The sequence below is a fragment of the Contarinia nasturtii genome, unplaced genomic scaffold, assembly GCF_009176525.2.
Source record: "Contarinia nasturtii isolate CC-2019 unplaced genomic scaffold, AAFC_CNas_1.1 Cnas_scaffold_993, whole genome shotgun sequence".
In the NCBI taxonomy this organism is placed as follows: domain Eukaryota; kingdom Metazoa; phylum Arthropoda; class Insecta; order Diptera; family Cecidomyiidae; genus Contarinia; species Contarinia nasturtii.
In genome coordinates this window covers 2,593,249-2,612,443 of record NW_022198340.1, presented here as the reverse complement: position 1 = coordinate 2,612,443, position 19,195 = coordinate 2,593,249, and the positions used below count along the sequence as shown (strand labels likewise).

The 19,195-nt window shown below is 35.7% G+C and overlaps 2 protein-coding genes across 2 annotated transcripts; both read right to left on the bottom strand.

Moving 5' to 3' along the window:
• On the bottom strand, nucleotides 1-3,287 carry LOC116343380 (putative ankyrin repeat protein RF_0381). Its single transcript, XM_031771404.1, has 14 exons — nucleotides 3,185-3,287; nucleotides 2,243-2,334; nucleotides 2,161-2,173; nucleotides 2,018-2,064; nucleotides 1,852-1,941; nucleotides 1,609-1,791; nucleotides 1,463-1,539; nucleotides 1,158-1,179; nucleotides 984-1,082; nucleotides 860-913; nucleotides 744-788; nucleotides 563-664; nucleotides 166-240; nucleotides 1-85 (listed from the first exon to the last, which is right to left on the bottom strand). The coding sequence occupies exons 2-14, from the start codon at nucleotides 2,307-2,309 to the stop codon at nucleotides 33-35; spliced, it is 927 nt and encodes a 308-aa protein (XP_031627264.1). The 5' UTR covers nucleotides 2,310-2,334; nucleotides 3,185-3,287; the 3' UTR covers nucleotides 1-32.
• A 359-nt stretch (nucleotides 3,288-3,646) lies between these two features.
• LOC116343461 (dynein heavy chain 12, axonemal) lies at nucleotides 3,647-16,925 on the bottom strand. Its single transcript, XM_031771511.1, has 23 exons — nucleotides 16,902-16,925; nucleotides 15,371-16,828; nucleotides 14,901-15,310; nucleotides 14,651-14,831; nucleotides 14,281-14,446; nucleotides 13,986-14,212; nucleotides 13,661-13,915; nucleotides 12,552-13,596; nucleotides 12,251-12,470; nucleotides 11,988-12,169; nucleotides 11,506-11,925; nucleotides 11,139-11,443; nucleotides 10,628-10,870; nucleotides 10,308-10,544; nucleotides 8,360-10,249; nucleotides 7,895-8,285; nucleotides 7,670-7,831; nucleotides 6,200-7,609; nucleotides 5,420-6,088; nucleotides 4,466-5,353; nucleotides 4,093-4,402; nucleotides 3,898-4,030; nucleotides 3,647-3,832 (listed from the first exon to the last, which is right to left on the bottom strand). Exons 1-23 carry the CDS (start codon nucleotides 16,923-16,925, stop codon nucleotides 3,647-3,649), a joined length of 11,412 nt encoding a protein of 3,803 aa, XP_031627371.1.
• Nucleotides 16,926-19,195: the final 2,270 nt, after the last annotated feature.

The window sequence follows — 19,195 nt, the reverse complement described above, 5'->3', positions numbered from 1 at the left end:
AGATTTTAAGTCAACCCATTTAAAGTATTTCTTTAAAAAAAAATCACGATGAGTCTTATACCAAACTCTGCCGCTCTATGAAGAGCTGTTGAAGAAAAGCATGAAAAGTAATAAGATTCAACATTCATTGAAAATAGTTCGTTTTTATTCGGAGTATTGAATTACCTGTTCTTCCCTGATAATCTTCATGAGTAACATCCGCTCCTTTGTGAATAAGCAAGTCAACAATTTTGGCCTTTGCTACAAATAAAAATTTACAATGACAGATCGAAAATATAAATTGTTTCCAGTGATGGTTTTTTCCTATCTGAATAGCGCTAGCTATTCGCAGCGTGAGCTCACAGAGTATGATACACTAATACAATAGTCAGTATACAAACGCATGTCGAACAGAGAATGAACGCGAACGTATATGCTCTGTGTGGTACAAACGAAGTGTGTTGCGCGTGCGGCAACCGCTACGATTCAGCATCTGGGCAGAAATGCTGTACAGGCGCTGCAAATAGCTAGCGCTATTCAGATAGGAAAAAACCATCACTGATTGTTTCTTGCAATTTATCACCAGCATCTCCAACAGCATAGTAAAAAGGAGTCTTTCCCAACTCATCTTCTTTATTCACATCTCCGCCATGATTGATTAGGTTTTCTGCTATATTTCTGGAACCTGAATAATAAGTTTAAATCAATCATTTCACGCTTTTGGGCCATTTTTTAAAAACTAGCCAAGTATTCATAGTTCTCACCATTGAGTGATGCAAAATGAAGCGGTGTCAACCCATTCTTATTTGCTGTGTTTAAAGTAGTAAAATGTGGCTGAAACAACAAATATTGATATAAATGTTGACGAATGGAAACTAACCTTCATTGGGATTCGCCTTGTTTTGGAGTAGTACATCAGTGACTTTTTCAAACCCTTGGTAGAAAAAAAAACAATCGAATTTATCAATTTGACGATTTATTTGAACCTACATTACAGTTCATACCCGTTTGAGCAGCATAGTGGAGTGCCGATTTTTTCACATTATCTAAAACATTAACGTCAGCTCCTTTTTTAATTATAGCCTCAGCAATTTGCTCTTTACCTAATTTTGATTTCATAAAAAATGTAATCGATTTTATGATTTTCCATTATTTGCGGTAATTAATTTCACATTTACCAAATTCAGCAGCATAGTGGAGCTTTTTTAAAAATAAAAAAAATTATTTATTTATAAATAATTTAAACGTACCGAAATTATGCTCAAAGTGTCACACAGCTAGCGCCACGACGGAATTCAATGTAATCTATACTAAGTTGCCGCCAACTAGTGAAAAGACTTTTGCTCAGTTACAAACAACTGACTAGAACTCCATAGTTGTCCGTAGTGGCGCTAGCTGTGCTATAGTTTTGCATTTTATACAGTCTCTTATAGAACATAATTGCAGTGTGAATTTAAATAATTCAATTAATTTATCGTCTTACCGCAGTCTTTCCTTCATTATCAGGTATGTTGACATTTGCGCCTCTGTCAAGCAACAAACTTGCAACTTGATCTTTACCTATTTTTGGTTCATTTTAATTCCAATGTCAATTGTGGTCACAAGCTAGTTAAATACATGATAGCTTACCGACTTCAATAGCCGTTTGCAAAACTGTTTTGTGTCTTTCACTGTTTCCATTGATATTGGCACCATATTTAAGCAATGTTTCGACCATGTTGGTGTCACCTTTTTCAGTCGCGTGAGTCAGATGTGAGTCAGAAGGATGCACCCTTCCCTTATTCATCAGCAATTCAGCTATTTTCTGTTGACCTAGTTATGCTCTCATTATTGTTACTATTGAAATATGTAATTAGTCAAATCTTAAGTTACCTAATTTAATAGCCCAATTTAATGCACCATTTTTAACTGTATCGCCGACTTCGCGGTTTTCAATGATGTTTTGAACCTTATCGACACTTCCTGTTTGAAGTATTAAAATCTGACTGAAATTCTCAAACAATAACGGTTGATATAAATTTTGCAAATGAATACTAACCTTCTTTGATTGCTGTAAAAAGTCTACCTCCCAAAGTTGATGCAGTGCTGACATTGTTATTAAATAAGAAATATTGTAATATAAATTGGTGCTTTTTATCTAAAAAATTATATGCACTGCTGAAAAATTTGCAATTCACTTACTTTTGTAATAGGTCTGTTCAAAGGAAATAGTGCAAAATTACATTTAATCAAAAGAAATTTCAATATCTCACATAATATTTACCATTTTGCGGAAGTGCGCCGCTTAAAATAATGCCAAAACAGAAAATTAGTGCAGTGGCAGATTTCATTTCGCACGCCTTGAACTTCACAATTCTGTGATTTAAAAAAAAGGATTAGATTATGCTGCGATTCATGTGTATTGGTGAGCAACGTCAATGGCTAGCAAATTTATGATTGTTAACAAGTGTTTTTTTGAAGGTCGCGTGGAAATAAAATACGAAAGAAAATATAAATAAATCATATCCACAAATAGATGTGGAAAGAGTTTTATTAGAGAAAATGTTTATTCTGTGTATAACGAATCTGTTGAAATCGGAGAAAGTGAAAATGATTTTTCGTCTAAATTATTAGAATACAACGTCATCAGCATTGTTTTAAATTCATTTTGAAGATTTGCTGAGATTTGCTTGGGGTTTTTTATTTAAAAATAATATGCAAAATCAATGAGAGGATGTGAAGACTTCAAGTCTCTTTGAGCCGACGGTGGCGCACCGAATTTCAAAGGGGACGTCAATGTAATTTTACAACTCAAATCGAAACTAAACAGCGCGCCAATTTTAAAATTTGCTGTCATTTCCTCCCATTGTGCACAATCAATTGAGATAAAGGCTGTCAGTGGATATAATAAGAAAAATTACATAAACCACAACACTTATATCATAATAAATATCAAAAATTATTTTTTTTTCGCAATTTATTTGTTCGTTTCGATACCAATAAGTATATAAAATCTGTAATTTCTCGTACGAATTCAACGTCAATTAGGTTTTCATTCAAATTTTCTTTTAGTATTTTTTCGATCACTTATTGACTCCATTATGTTTGTTGGTATTTCACACATTTTAACAGAAACAATTTAAAAAGCTTCCCTTTAAAGTAAGCAAAAGATTTTGATAATTTTGCGGAATTTTCGTAAATATTATTATAGCAATAGAAAACTCACTAAAATTTAAGTCTGCTTAGTTTGTCACCGTAAATTCACTGGCACGATATGAAAATGACTGATTTAGATTAGTGAAAAAGTCAACCGATTCATTCAGTGGGATAAATAGAATGATGATTCCGACGATGTAAGAAACGAAAGATAAAAATAGACTGATCTTGATCATTGTCAAGAATATACTGTATAAACATATTTATTATATATATTTATTTCATTTTTGAGTGTTTTATACCACTTATTGCATCGTTTGGGCATTTATAAAAAAATGATTTTGTTAGGAATGCGCTTTACGCATATAATTTTTATAATTACTTTGGAAGGATCTCAAAAAGAAATTTCTATTTCTAAATATCTGGAATTCAGTAATATGCGGATGGATCTAAGGTAGGTTGGAAAATTCCTTTCAATTTGCTTGATTTTTTTTTTGCGAAAAAAATATGGCCACAATGGAAATGTCACAATTCAAAAACCATTGTGTAAGCCAAGTGCAACGCCTCGTTTAATCCAGTGCGCTAAGCTTGTGCCTTCTTGGACAGGTAACCAAATGCGTGTTATTAGGGCGCCATTTGTGGAAATTCCTCGTTTCAGATGATAGTAGACAGGACACTCATAGCGATTACCAGCGCTGAACTCCTTAATTTGAATCGGCTGTGAAGTTTCCAATTAAGATTAAAAATCAGTCTTTAGAAGAAATTCATTAAAATACCAGACACCTTAAGATGAATCATTGGGAATGGTTCAATTGATTTGTTAGTCATTTGCTCTTCAATAAAACTTCCATTCCAATGGGCTGACTCCAAATAAAAGCTATATATGGAATAGCCTTCATTCGAACCATCCAGACTCCTGTATTGAATATCCCGTGAATTAGATCGAAAAAATAAGTAAATAGGTGCTCCCTGTTATACCTATCATTATTAACAACAGTATAATCTATTGTAATCTCTTCCAATGGCACACTGTATTTACGAGCAAAATCAAGTTTAATGGCAGTCAAAAAACTGGATGGCCTAAAAAACGCCGATAGCCAATATGATTTGAGCATATCACCAGACAACCACCAATTTTGAATCCATGTCAATCGTTTACAAAAATCAATCAGATATGATGCCACGCCCTTTTCACTTGCATAGGAGATTTTTCGCCATTCATGCGGAATTTCGTCGATCATAAGACTTTCTAAAATACATTCCAATTCGGGTGTTAACGTGAGGTGTCCTGTTTGAAGGAAAAAAAAATTGTTTGAAATTATATGAAGCAACTAGATAAACGCCAACAAACCTTGAAGTGCTTGTTGTAGCTCTGTGCATGTTTTTCGAATGATTTTCAATAATTTATTGAACATTTTCAATTCCGAAGTCAAAACAATGTTCAATGATCTTTCGTAGGAAAATTCAAAACTATTTGGTTTGTTACAGTCAATTGGGTGTGGTAGTTTTGCAATTATGTCGGTAAGATTCACTAAAAATTCAACCTCGTCCAATGTACTTGTCGTTTTAATATCATTGGCAATTTTCATTTTGGTTAGCAAAGCATTTGAAGTCTTTAATTTAAATATAAAGTCGGAGTTTTCATGAAGACCATAAACTCTACAATTGGATTTCACAGGAATGGTTTCTTCGATGAATTTGACAACAAATCGATGTTCATATCGTAGTGGTAGCGTATATACGTCAAGTGAACTGATTTTATACGGTGGCCCTTCGAGTATTCTCCCATTGAATACGTCGTTCAAAAGCGTTTTCAACAAACGCTTATCGTATTCATCAACGATTAAACCTCCGTAAATGCATTCGCTGATTATGTAGTGAAGCGTTTTAAACGGAATGAATTTGCCATCGCCCAAAAACATTTGCAATTGTTTTGCCGATTGTGTAAAATCACTGATGCCAAATTCATACGCAACATTCCATCCAACGCTGCCATAATGTTTTCGCTCATTTACAATCGCATCGAAAAATGTGAGCGAATAAAGCATTTGCTTGAAGAGTTTGTCTTGCTTCGGACAACTATCATAGAATTTGCTATTCAATAGTTTTGTTTGATACGAATTGAGTAGGCTGTTTTTGAGGCCTTTTGGATTTTCATAGGTCATTTTTACACTGTTTTGAATGAGATTAAGCGGGAATGTTGTGGTCGGTTCACTAGTCATCCATAACCGGAACGAGGCTGGAAAAGGAAAAATACGGTTGAATGAATGTTGATTTCATTTTATCTCTTTGAAAATTAACTCACGTGTGGTATTATAAAAATTGATATTTTTCCACATAATCTCAAGTTTTGTCAGCCAGTCGGTGTTCAAATGACAATTTTGAAGACAAATCCAAGATCCTTGTTTCTGAGCTTTGTTCAGTGCAGCTTCGGTGTGATCACCTTGCGCAGTGCCCAATGAAATCATTTGCATCGATTGTGAATAACCCAAACGTTCAGCAAACATCCAAAGTGTGTCGATTGGATCGACACCGGGCGACAGTATGAAAATCAACGGTGTTAGAATATTTGACTCTTCGAAAGATTTATGAATGTCGAATATCGGCGGGCTGACAAATTGTGCACCCATTTCAGTGGCTATAAAATCAGTCATCGCCTGCGTTATGAGCTCCGGATGGAATATTTTCGATATCAACAACTTTTCAAATGATGAGAATCCATCAACTAAATTCGATGGCGGTTTATCATCATCTCCGTAATAATATGCTTTCCACTCAACGATATGCGCTTCAAATAATTCAAGCAGATTATTTCTTTCAATCACTTCACCCAACTTATGCAAATCGCACCATATTTTTTCGGTGATCCATTCATGGTGTTCTGGTTTTTCGGCAAGTGGACCAACAAAACCATTGTCACCGTTGACAAAAAAGTTCAATTGATCTTCTTTTAATTTACCATTTGTGATCAACACTTTGGTCGTAAATATCCACGAGAATAAAAGTTTGTCGGCATTAAAAATGGAGCGACAAATATTATTATAAAACTGATTGGTAATTGATTTTATTAAAAAATCAATTCGACGCTGTTGATCTCTTGATCGATTTGCTTTTTCGATAGAAGTATTATACAGCATCAGATACCAATCCAAAGAGAATTCATACATTGGATTTATGAAACGCAATTGATCCAAACAACAGTACAGATTGGCTGCGTACGACGCCACCTGTCGGTAGCTTTCACGAAACGTTTCGATTTTGTGTTCGGCCTCAATATAAATTGATTGTTTCTGAATCACTTCGAGATAAAGTTGTTTTGAAGCATCCATTTTTTTGATGGCCGTCTCATCTTCCAGAATATCACTCTCACTTTCGGCGATCACCGATAAAATGGCATTTTCATGTTCAATTATTTTTGCCTTGTCGCGTAGCTTGTTGTGCAGCAAATCATCACGTTCCTCACGCAAATATGGATTCTCTTTCAACACCAAAATATCCAGTAAATTTTCTTCGAGACCATTCGATGCAAAAATAAAATTGATTATATTCAATTTTCCGCTGTAGTCGCTCATGAATTTCAATGTTTTTGCGATTGACGTCAAATACAATCGAAAACCGCTGGCAATTTTAATGGTCGTTCGTGAATTTAGACGAATTGTATTTTCAATACATTTTGATATGCGATAATTGAAAATTGGCTCCAGACAAATATTCAACGATTCAACAACGTCTTCGATTAAAATTGGGTGGCCGTCTCGCATACAATCCAGCAATACATTGAAATATGATGGATCCGATTGTTTAACCACTTTTAAGTGTTTTCCACTTTCCATTTGTTTGATCCATTTATTGGCTTGTTGCTGTGGATCAAGGAATAAACATTGTCGACAAGAATTTGCCATCAGAATGCCATTTTCAACCGAAAATTCATCGGCGGCCAATCCAAACATGTGCCAATCTTGGATTTGTGCACGTTTCCCCAAACATGATGTCAAATTGAATTTCTCCGAACACGGAATATCGATTGATACACAAAATTCGTGCCATTTTCGAATAGAATTTTCACGATAATGTTTTGGAAGGACACCGAGATAGGCGATAATGCCACATGAAATCAAAACATCACCGGGAAGGTGATCGAGAAATTTTTGCAAAAGAGCTGCCCTCTCAGTCCATCGACTTTTCTCTTGGCCCAAACTACCGATCAACGCTTCAGCACGCTGTAATTTCTGCTCACACATTGCTACTTCACGTTCGGTCCGCTCCTTTTCCAAATTGGTTCTTTCCAATTCGGCGTTTAGTCCTGTCACCTTTTCTTCTAATTCGGCGGCAAGTGCTCGTTTTTCTGCCAAAAATTTGCGCGTCTCCTTTAAATTTTCTTTTGCATTCATTAATTTGAATTTTTTGGGCAAAACCACCGTATTCACCGATTCGAAATTCTCAATTGCTTTGATCCATTTACATAATCCTTCTGCAGCACTTGAGGCTTTGGCAACTAAATGAATGAATGTACATTAACATTGAATATTATCCAAAATATCAAACTGACGCTTACCAATGTGAGGTTGAAAATCCTTGTGCGGTATAAAATCCTTGCGAATCTTCTTCATGATGTCCGGACTGATGTCATCCTTGTCATAATCCTTTAGTGATTGCAGAAAGCCCATGTCGCCGAGAATTCGTTTGCTTGGTCCCCAGTAATCGACGATTTTTTTACCTATCAAAAAGTCAAATTCTCTTGCTTATTCATCGAACTTTGTGCAATTCAAAAGTGTCTTACCGCTAGCTGCATCATTGATTCGATCCGGTGCCACGCCCTTCATAACACAAACTGCAGCCATAACAAGTTTAACGGCACTTGGTGGATTTTTCATTGATTTCACAAGAGTAATGTCAGCCGGTTTCAATGTGTTAAGTGCCTGCAATGCGTCTTCAAGCACAGGAACAGCCTGAGCCAAATCCTTTGAGCATTCATCTTCCATGGATTCAGCGGCAGCTGCTTGTTCATTCGCCACCAGTTCATCGCGTTTCACTTGTTCTGTTGCAACACTAGCTTCGATCGTTTTCAGCTCAATCTCCGTTGTCATTTGTTTACAATCTAAAGCCATCGCACGAAGTTTCGGTTCCAATTCACTCAATTCGGTTTGCATATTTTCCACTGCTTTTGCCGCCTGTAACAAAAATGTAAAAATATTAGCCAAGACAATAACCAAATTTTGATTAAAAATATGTTCAGAGATACTACCATCTGAAGTGTATTCAAGCCACTTTCGTATCTCGATTTGGCCGTTGTGATCTCGGTTTGTTTTTTAATATAGAGCTGCGCAAAGCATCGCATCAACTCCAAATACGATGCTGATGACACATAGAAACAGTTGCCCGTTTCTTCTCGATATGAATTTACCGCGCCTTGAGCCGTTGTGTGAATGTATTTGCATGCAATGGTTATTGTTTCGATTATTTCCATGGATAAGTCAAGATTTGAGAGAAACTTTGACGCAATCATTTCCAAGGCTTCTTCAGGCCATTTATCGAAGAAATCAATGGTGCAACAATTTACTAGCGTCGGATAGAGTCGAATGTAATTTCTCAATTTCGGTCCGACCGAATTGAAACTGAGCACAATGTGCAGATTTTGGCGACAACGATTGACAAAGAATGTAAATACCTCATCAGCACTTATATCGATGTTTCGATTTCCGCCCTGTGCGACAAGTCGCACCATTTCTAGTAGCTCCTGTTTCTCATCGATTGGCCATAAGTTTGGCACATTTCCAGAATTTAGTAAATATTCGACGTCGATTAGAAAGGCATCATGTTTTAATTGGCTCTCCGATAAATACAGGCAGGTTTGTTGACCCATTCCGCCGGCTGATTTTAAAGCCGATTTTATATCTTCACGCCATGCTTTTATGCCATAATCTTCGATGGTGTTTAGTTGAAATAGCTTTTGCTTGCATATCATCGATGCCAAGCGTATCAATGATCTTCGTCCCGAATCGATGTTTCCGATAATCAATCCACTTCCTCCCGGCATTGAAATTATTCGGCAAATTCGATTAAGATGCTCCAAAGCATACGTAAATAGAATCACATTCAATTCAGTCTTGTCATTTTCTTTGTACTCATTTAGGGCGGTATTAGCCACTGCAGTTAGTTTATCGAAATTAGTTATTTCTTCATACTTTCGAACTGAAATGTATGACTCAACATCCAAATACGAACCGAACGACAATTTTTTGATACTTTCAATCGATACAATGCCATTTCCATTGGTGTACGATTCAAAAATGATTTCCATGCTATCCTTGAATGTGCCACATGTGTCGTTAATTTGATCGGCCAGAATGCTGAATATCCAATCTTTTTCACCAGACTCTATCAAACGATCGTGAAAAACTCGCAATGATTCGTGAAACCAAATTTTGGCAAACATTTTCTTATTTTCAACCGATTCTTTGCGCAGCAAAGAGCAACCACTGCACACTCGTAGTATATCCCGCATATCAAATCGATAGTGTGGTTTGGACGGTGTTGGCTTTAATTTTTCAACAATTGCCGCATAGACATGCATGGTCGCGGCCACAATTTGATTTACACTCCCTATAACATCAGCTGCATGACCTCCTTTTTTATAGCCATTCATTAAAATGCCATTTGCAATGCGTACATGTGTCTCTTCGGTGGATTCATTCACCGAAAAGCAATTGAAGTGGATCAAAAATCGACTATTGACCTCTTGACATCGGCCTCCGACTCCACATGCAGCCAGTATCAATGTATTGCTTAGAAATATTTTCGATGTACTTTTCAAGTCGAATACGTATCCATAGTCGAAAATTTGTCGCAGTAATTCAATCGATGAATGTGATCCAATATGTTCATCGATCGGAACATTCAAATCGTCTATGAATACAGCACAGGTCATACCTTTGGGCGGACCATACACACCACGCTTCAATTTAATCAACTTGCTCAACAATTCCTCGTGCACATCGCTGGCTTTTGTACGTTTGTTGAATGTGACGAAACCGGGCGTGAACTTCTTCGAATCAACTTTACTTCGCAACATATTTTGCATCATATATGTTTTTCCAGTGGCTGACGGACCAATTAATAACACATTTTTTCCATACTGAAAACGAAAATGTATTTTCAAAAAAAACTGTTTGAAACATCGAGCAACATCTAACCTTCATGTGCATCTCCACCAAATGGGAATATCGAGCTGTGTCGACTGTTGCCACCTGAACACCATATTGATTTATTTCGGGCTCTTGACGTCGCACCAAATCGGCCCACAATTTCCAAGTTCCCTTTTGTTTGAACACATAGTAGTAATCATTCAGGTAACCTTCACTGGGAATGGATACATCAATACGATTTTTAATACTCGTCGGCGGCGCATATTCTTCATGATCACTCCAAATCTGAAATTTATTTTTTTTATTTATTCATTTTTTGCCAAATGAATTTTCTATCGACGTCTCTTTTAGCGCAAAGTAGTTCGTACCCTTTTATGGAACTGGTCAAACTTTGTCCGTGACTCTTCATTCAAAATTCCGCCAATTCCCCAAGTGAATGCAAAGACAACGGCAGCCTGAATCCATGTGATGAGGAATTTCTGATAATCATCTTGATTGATTTCGATTGCATCGTCGATGACCATTTGAATTATATCAAAGGTTGTATTTATCAAATTGTATTTCAAAGGGTCGAATAGATTCGTTCCATATTCGATTACGTAATTTACCACCTGTCGAATGATGGGGATTTTTTTTAGAAATATTTTTCTTAATTGGGAAAAAGAGTCAATACCAAGGGTAGTATCCAATCCAATAAGTCTGTTAAAAACGATCTACACTCATTTATCCATTGTTTACTGCAAGAGTTCATCCAGGCCTTTGCTAAAGTTTTCCAATCCAATATATCCGGTTCAAAGTATACGATCCCAAGGCGTGAAATCTAAATGATATGAATCAGTGTAATAAGACTTTCTTTCAAGTACAATATATATTGTGTACCGTCGATGGTGATGCAAGGTTCAAATTTCCGACTTCAAATAAAACCAATGTGTTGTCTGTCAAATTTAGTACTTCACCCGAACTCAGACATAGCTTTCGATTATCGTCTAGAACCGTGTTTAAATTTTCAATCCACTCCGAGTAAATGGGTCCATCGAATATTATCCATTTGAATAAGTCGTCGGCTTTATTATCAGCAAATCGACGAAAAATTGAGGAAACCACACCATCTTGCCATTCCATATTGATCGGATCGAATTCGCCAAATAAATGTTTTAAATCGATGGCTCTTGGGTTCACAAATTCTACAAACAATACACATTGGTTGAAAAATTATTATACTTTATAAATTATTTCGTACACATACCAATGTCCATGTTATTGTTATCAAGTTGGTGTTTTAATTTGATTGCATCAATCAGCGTTTTGAGCACAAATGATTTTCCCGTATGTGGATTGCCCAACAACATGACTCCCTGCCTAAAGACACTCATTTCATAGGTTTCAATTAGTTTTCGGTATAGTGCTTCAACGGGTTGATAATTATTATCGCTACATTTTCGCTCATATGCTTCACGTAACCAATCATAAGTGTTACTTTCCCTGGAAATGGCCTTTGGAAATAAATCACTGACGATACTTTTGAAGAGGGGTACATCTTTTGGATTGATTTTTGGTAAATTGACGTCTAGCAATGATTGATAAATGAGATTCTCTTCAATTTCATCGGGTTGTGCCAAAATCCGATTGGCGGAAATTCTAAGAGCTATCTTTAAGCTTCGAAGACCTAAAAATTGGAAATTAAATGTTTTTTTTGGCACAAAATTTGAATTTCCTTTAAAACCTTACCAAAATCATAATGAACTTCAGATGGTAGTATCTTTGAACATATTTTATACAATTTGGTTATTTTCTTGGCCAATATTTTTGCATTTTTGTATCCATTTGCAAAGAGTGAAACTTCGGTTATCTGAGTCACGTCCGGCTGCATCATCGAAACAGGACGAAAGAGTGTTTTTAAATTATTTGGCCTGGAAAATGGAAGAAAATTGTGGTTTTAAAGAAAATTGGCTTTGCTTGTGCTATATGATTACCACACAGCAAATATTTACATTTTTGTCCGCGATATATCCAGTGGATTTGACATGATGCATACGTTACACTGTGTGTTAAGTTTCAATTCGACTCCGTCTAACATAAATTTACAATTGGCTTGTTGTTTTCGCATGGCCATTTGAATGGTTCGAATTTGCTGTGAAATTACAGAAATTGTTTTCAATTCAATGCGATTGAAATCTTCGAAGCAAATCCACGCGCCGCTCATTGATATGCCTTTTAACGGGAAAAGAAACACTTAGATTGATGTAATGGGAATTATACTTATTGCAGAGAAAAGGAAAACGGCGCTCATACCCTTTAAAAACCTTGAAATCGATCGAAAGTCCAGATCGGGTGTACAGTCGAATATTTTTAGTTGAGTTGCCAATGCTTTGGATAGGTCCTTAATGGTTTCTGACTTGCCAGTGGCAGTGGGACCCTCGATAGATGCATTCAATTGATGCTGATATGCCAATAAAACTGTACGGTAACATCGCTCCGTAAGCGGAGTCATGACAACACGTTGAAAATTCCCCAAATATTCGTAACCATAAGAGATTGTTGCATTCAGTAATTTCATTGTCACTTCTTTGTCGATCCAATAATATCGCAATTGTGCAATCCATTCAAAGTCATCGATGTCACTGTTTGCATTTGCAATTAATTTTTGCGTAACATCTCTGGCATGAATGTCCTGAATGCAAAGCGATTTCAATGTCATTCGATTCAAGTTTGTAATTCCTGACGATCGAATTGCTTCAACGGTTTCATCCAAATTCGTATTCAGCTCGGAATGAACGTTACTCAACAGATCACGATTTTGTTGCAAAAGTGATGTATGGACATCACTCGACCAAAATATGCTTGCCACCACCAGAACGATCATTTGCGCCCAATTCAATGACCATTCAATTCGCTCTGACGTTACATAGTCCGCATAACTATTGATTATTTCATTGCGAACAGCCAAATACATTTCGTTCTCAACACTTAAGAGCCACTTTTCAACACTGCCACCAGTTTCTGAGATCACAATACGATTTACAAAGTTGACACTTTCGTTAACTGAACTGAGCATTGCGTCAATATTCCCAGATTCATCCATTTGCAACTGATTGATGCCGTTGAAACATTTGCACAAAAATGGCTGAATATTTTGTGAATTCTTTGTTTCCGAGAGTATTTGCAACATTTCGTGATTGGAAAGGAAGAAAAATCGCGGAAAGTATAAACGTTTTCGTTCTAGAAATGCATTAACTCCACTTTTAATTTCATCCAGCATTTCATTGGCCGATTTCAAATCTTCCAACAGATGTTCGGCTTCAGTCATTTTCATTACAATCGGTTCTTTAATTGCCATCTGTAAAAAAAGATCGAATTTAGTTTTTAAGCATATATTTTTATATTCCATCGAATGGAATTACCTCGATGTATTTGCAGTAAATCTCATTAACTCTAGAAAACAACCGTTCTTCGTTTGGCATTTCGACCAAAATATCTTTGGACGATAAAATTGGGAGCAAATAAAGCCAATTGGTTTGAACTTTTAACCATTCGTCGAATATATGAGAGACTCGTAACAATTTTTCGTACCAATTTCGCACACTACGTTCACAAGGTTTGACAAATGCGGAACCGCGCATCGCGAGTGTCTGGATTATGTGGTCATCGAGTAATACCTACAAAGCAAACACACTTATACTCACGAAGTAAGAAATAAAATGTGGTGAGATGATCTTCGAGACTAACTTGAATATCTTCGATGTTTCCCAAAATTGTAATATTGGTGTCGTTGTAAACAGTGATCGGGAATTCAATGGTCTCCCATTCTTTAAACATATCGGCCAAATCCATTTGCAACTTCAATTCCTTGTTGGCACCGATGCTTATTATTTCAAAACTGGGCAGCAAATGATCAATACCAAACTTTGTAATCTTTCGCAACGACGTTCCGGCATCAGGTGTCAAATCGAAACCTGATTTTGTGAAGTTCTTCAACTTATTACTTCATTCGGTCGGGTTTAAATTTAAAAGAAATCTTTACCTGCTATCTCGGACATCTCCACCCAGTGGCGGTCCCTTAATGCCGGATTACACATTATTTGCACAATACTGACGCCGATTTGAAAACCATTTATCCATTCAATCATCTTGCTGCATAATCTTAGTGGGACGGGGTGTTTCTCAGGATCGGGATCTTCAGTTTGACCCTTTTGAAAATTTATCGTTTTTTAAATACACTTTGCTGTGGTAAGACAACAGTTTTGTCACAAAACTGCATATTTCGATTTTAAGATCAAGCAATTTCCATACTTTTTGAATAAAAGTTACTCCCTTCTTGGTTTCCCTTCTTTAAAACTTGAATTTCAGAAAGTATGGTCAAATATGACCTTTTCTCATTAAAAAAAATTTACCCGAAATTTCAGCACTGGATTGCCGAGCATATCGGCTTTGATGCGATTCCGATAGTATTTTTGTGTGGCTTCAAACTCTCTGGTATAAGATTGTACAAGATTTTCAATGGTCATTCGATCTAAATACTCAAACGGTCCATCCATCCAAATGTAGTAGTAACGCAGCCATTCAATGCAAAGTCTGTTAAAAAAAACCAAATTATTAGAGAAAGTTCGCATAATAAAGAGAAAATATGAATTTGGTAGGTACTTGATAAGAGCAGCAAATGGGGTGAGAAAATTTTTAAGTGATTCTACAATTGGATACTGTGAAACAGGCAATTTGAATAGTTTTTCCTCTTTGTTAATCCATTTAATATAATCCTCAAAGCATTTGATTTGTTCCGTATACTCTTCGAGCGTAGCGTAGTAATTGTGCAGTTTGTTCGTGTCGTACATATCATCAATGATAGCCAATTTCGGAATTAGATCATCGATATTCTGTGTTAGTTTTTTGGTCACCGTATTCAAGTGCTCTTCAAATTGATTTTTATAAATTTCAAATTGTGATGAATTTTGCTCGAAAATGTCTTGAATTTTATGCAACCAGTGAATCGTTTCAATTTGCAAATTAAAATGTTCTTCATCAAACTCTCTCAAATCAATTAATCGTCCGCTTGTCTGAAATATGACACATTAAATACAAAGATGCGCAAAATTGTTTGTTTGAAAAATGATTACCTGTAAATTTTTCTGTATATGTTCTCGTATTTCGGCGATTTTTTTATTTTTCATTTGCAGCATAAATTCACCATTTGCCAGCAACGTTTCGGTTGATTTGGGCGCTTCCAATGCACGCCTCTGAACATTTGCAAACCAATCACAAATGCGTTGACAATCATTTTTATGATCGTCTGCTATCTTATCAATGATTTCGTTTATATAATCTTGTGCAATCGTTCGTAGGCCAATCAAAGCTTTACCCTGATTAACAATAGCAATGTCAAAGATTTTATTTTGCACGGTTTTCTGTAATTTTTCGATAAATTGCCGAAAGAACGCAATTTTCTCGAAGTAACTGTCAATGTGTCGCGATTCGCTTAGGAATTCATCCAAATCGAATCGCGTCTCTTCACTAAACAAATCATAATATTCGTCTTCCAATGTTTTGACATAATTCAAAATTGGCGCATACGCATGTTCCAGTGTGACTTCCAACCGATTCAACAGCTGATTGAATGCAATTTCCCCTATTTCAACTTTCAAATACGTTTCGTTTGTTATGAACGCGGTACGATCAATCAACAGCTCCAATGGCGGGAATTTCGTTGCTATGGCAGCAATATTTTTGAATATTCGATGAAATGTATTTCGTAATTCACGAAAACTCGGATGCAACTCAATACGCCCATTGCTGCATGTGGCATAAAACTTTATCGGAGGCATATTTTTGCGTTTTTTCAGCAGATCAAAGATATGTTCGAAGGTCCTTGTCTTCACTTCGGTAATTTGTCGATTGATCAAACCTTTGGCACAGTTCAACATTTTTGGCCATTGATGCGGCGGAAAGGAACGCTTTCGGTAATGTTTCAACATGATTTGAACAATTTTTGGATACCATTCTTCTCGAAGGAAAATGGATTTATTCTCCAAATCACGTTGAGCCGCTCCCTCAAATTCAATCAACATGAGCCAAATACAAATGCCACTTTTAGTTTTCTTATAATTACCGTAGTCATTTAGGACGCGTGGAAAACTCTGATACGAAGAATGCACTATAAATCGAATGAAAGGATATGAAATGAACAGGTTCTCTTTTAGTTGCTTTCGATATCGTAAAAACTTTTTGTGATGGTCGGTTCGTCCGGCCTGTTTGAATTTAAACGAATTCCTTTCATCGTCTGCATTTTCAAGGCCGTGTTCAATCGTTTTTAAGAAACGTCTTACATTGAAGCCTTTTATCGTTTCCAGATACTGTTTTTCAACATCAGCCATGTAGTTTGTTGTTACATTTGAGTACTTTGTACGCAATTTGTTTTGCGTTGAATTAACGATTTTCCGTCGAATGCGTCGCGGCATATTGGGTATTGGGGTGCTGGCGACAGCATCACGGATTTGTTGAATATAATAGATTTTTGGTAATTTTTCAAATGTTTCATTTATTGCACGAAATGGATCAAATAAAAACTTCTTACGATCCTGAAAATATCAACAAACAATAAAAAATCATAATAGCTGCGATAAATATTTGTCAAACTTACAATTTTGGTACGGCGTTTCTTTCGTTTTGTGCCATTTATTTTAGATTTTAACAATGGATTTTTTAAATATGGATCGTTATCAAATCGATCCAATGGAAAATCAAATTTTCGGATATTTTTAAAATGATCAACCATTTTATTTCATCGTTCTTTTAAATTAGGTTCTCAAAATATATTCACCGTCTGTGTTGTGGCTTACTTTTAACTATTGATATAAAATAAACATAAACAATAGAAACGAATTGGAGTTGCCATAGTAACGGTTCATTTGATTTTGCCGGTAAATATAAAAAAGGCTTACCTTAATTTTTCGATCTCAATGTTATGGACAATTTTGTTTTCATAAGCTGGTTTCATTGCTCTTCATTTTCTGCTCTTTAAACTTGCCAATTTTTACAGTATATGCTAACTTTAAGCTTTTATTTATATTTGTTTTATTAAAAATATTATCGAACAATCCGTCAATGTTTCTTCCAAACTTCTCGTTTAGAGCCAATTCAAAAAGACTTTTACTACCCGTATTAGAAGAATTCACGCTTCGTGTATACTCGGCACATCATCGCTGCATCCAATGCATGTGTTTGCTCACAGTCATACACAGTCAAAGAAAGTTCGCACAAAAGAGAATGAAACATTTACATATGGCTAAATGATGATATGGCTTGATGTTTTTTGACCATGTCGCAGTGAATTCTACTGCTGATATTCGCCTAAGCAGCGAAGATGCGCCGAGTGTACACGAAGCGTGAATTCTTCTAATACGGGTAGTAAAAGTCTTTTTGAATTGGCTCTAAACGAGAAGTTTGGAAGAAACATTGACGGATTGTTCGATAATATTTTTAATAATTGTCATTACTTTCAAATATTTTTCCTCTGTTAGGCCCAAAGAAATTAAATCACCTGTTAAATCCAAATAAATCTTTGTATTGTGCTCCAGTTTGTGTTAAAATGTGACCCAAAATTTCGTTGAAAATTCAAAAATAGATAAGCTACTGCTCTAGCTCTCAGAACTTAAGTACTTTTTCATAGAAAAGTACAATTTTGTGTATTTAGTAGTTTTTACGTATTCACTGTGTAATAAAATTTATTGATATCGTTATAAAAACTATTCATGGATTTTATGCAGTTCAACTAAAGAAATCTTTATTTGCAAAGTATTTTGCTCGAATATGTTTGCATACACAATTTGAGTTGAGAAATGAAATCCGACAACCCTAGTTTGAAGATACACTTTATTTAGTCTCCGTTTAATGATATTTTTGTCTTATATTCGTTGTTCACGTCGCCTTGAAGTTGAGCAGTTCATTGTGTTCATTCTCTCCATCTCGTTCGCTGTTTTTAATAAAGAATAAAGATATTTGCTGATTCATATCGTTTGCTTATCTTATGTTGCTTACCGGTATTATACCGCTATATCCGATCAAGAGTTTGAATTTTGTATTGGAAATTATTGTTTAATTTCGCGTAGATGTTTATTTTGATAAAAAAAAACATAAATCAATGAACGAAATGTTGCATTGTCATATAAATATTGCTTGCAGTTTATTGCTCCATTACCCGCCCTTTAATTGAGTTTTAATATTCGCGGTGCTCACAACTTGTGTCACAAGTACTCACCATTGCCAATAATCACTTACCATTTTTTTTTCCTACAACTTTGATTAAAAACAAATATGCGTGAAGTATTAGTAGAATATTATAGGTGTGATAATCCAGCCCATTCTCGGAATCAAACTAGAAAGTACGTTGTGCGTGATCATGGATCGAATAGCTGTCCAGTTTGCGGATCAATTAATGGTCCACCATATAAATCGGTAAATTATTTGTATTTATTATAACTCACAACCAAAAATCCAAAATGTTTTTAATGTTGTACGCATGATTCGTTTAGATCCGTGTTTCGGAGAGGACCTAATCATTGGTTACCACTTGCCAGCATTCGCAACTTTTCAATATTGGAATCAAATAAAATACAAAATAGATTATAAATCTCACCTCGGAATTGTGCATAAGAAATTATCAAATGGAATGTGTTTTCTCTAATTTTGGAATCGAAAATTAATTTAATATGTAGTAAATTATTGCAAGTTCTGCATTCAAATGTTTATCACTTTTTTTATCATTCACTGATTTCCACTCACCAAAAGCACAATTAATCAAGACCGATAAACGTGAACGAAATTCAGAAAGAATAAAAGTAGGTGAATCTGATTATTGGAATGATATAAAAACTTCGGCCAATACTCGTGGTTTAAAGCTTATAGTATCAGTTTCTAGAGCATATATTTGTGAACCAGAACATATA

What these genes read in the sequence shown, in the direction of transcription:
- LOC116343380 (XM_031771404.1), bottom strand. Translation starts at nt 2,309, where the DNA reads ATGAAATCTGCCACTGCACTAATTTTCTGTTTTGGCATTATTTTAAGC. An exon ending in ATAATGAAGGAAAGACTGCG is followed by an intron (nt 1,180 to 1,462) that starts GTAAGACGATAA and finishes TTTTTAAAAAAG; the next exon opens with CTCCACTATGCTGCTGAATT. An exon ending in TCATTTTGCATCACTCAATG is followed by an intron (nt 665 to 743) that starts GTGAGAACTATG and finishes CTTATTATTCAG; the next exon opens with GTTCCAGAAATATAGCAGAA.
- LOC116343461 (XM_031771511.1), bottom strand. Translation starts at nt 16,925, where the DNA reads ATGGCACAAAACGAAAGAAACGCC. An exon ending in CACAAAACGAAAGAAACGCC is followed by an intron (nt 16,829 to 16,901) that starts GTACCAAAATTG and finishes TGATATTTTCAG; the next exon opens with GATCGTAAGAAGTTTTTATT. An exon ending in ACTGTTGTTAATAATGATAG is followed by an intron (nt 4,031 to 4,092) that starts GTATAACAGGGA and finishes TATTCAATACAG; the next exon opens with GAGTCTGGATGGTTCGAATG.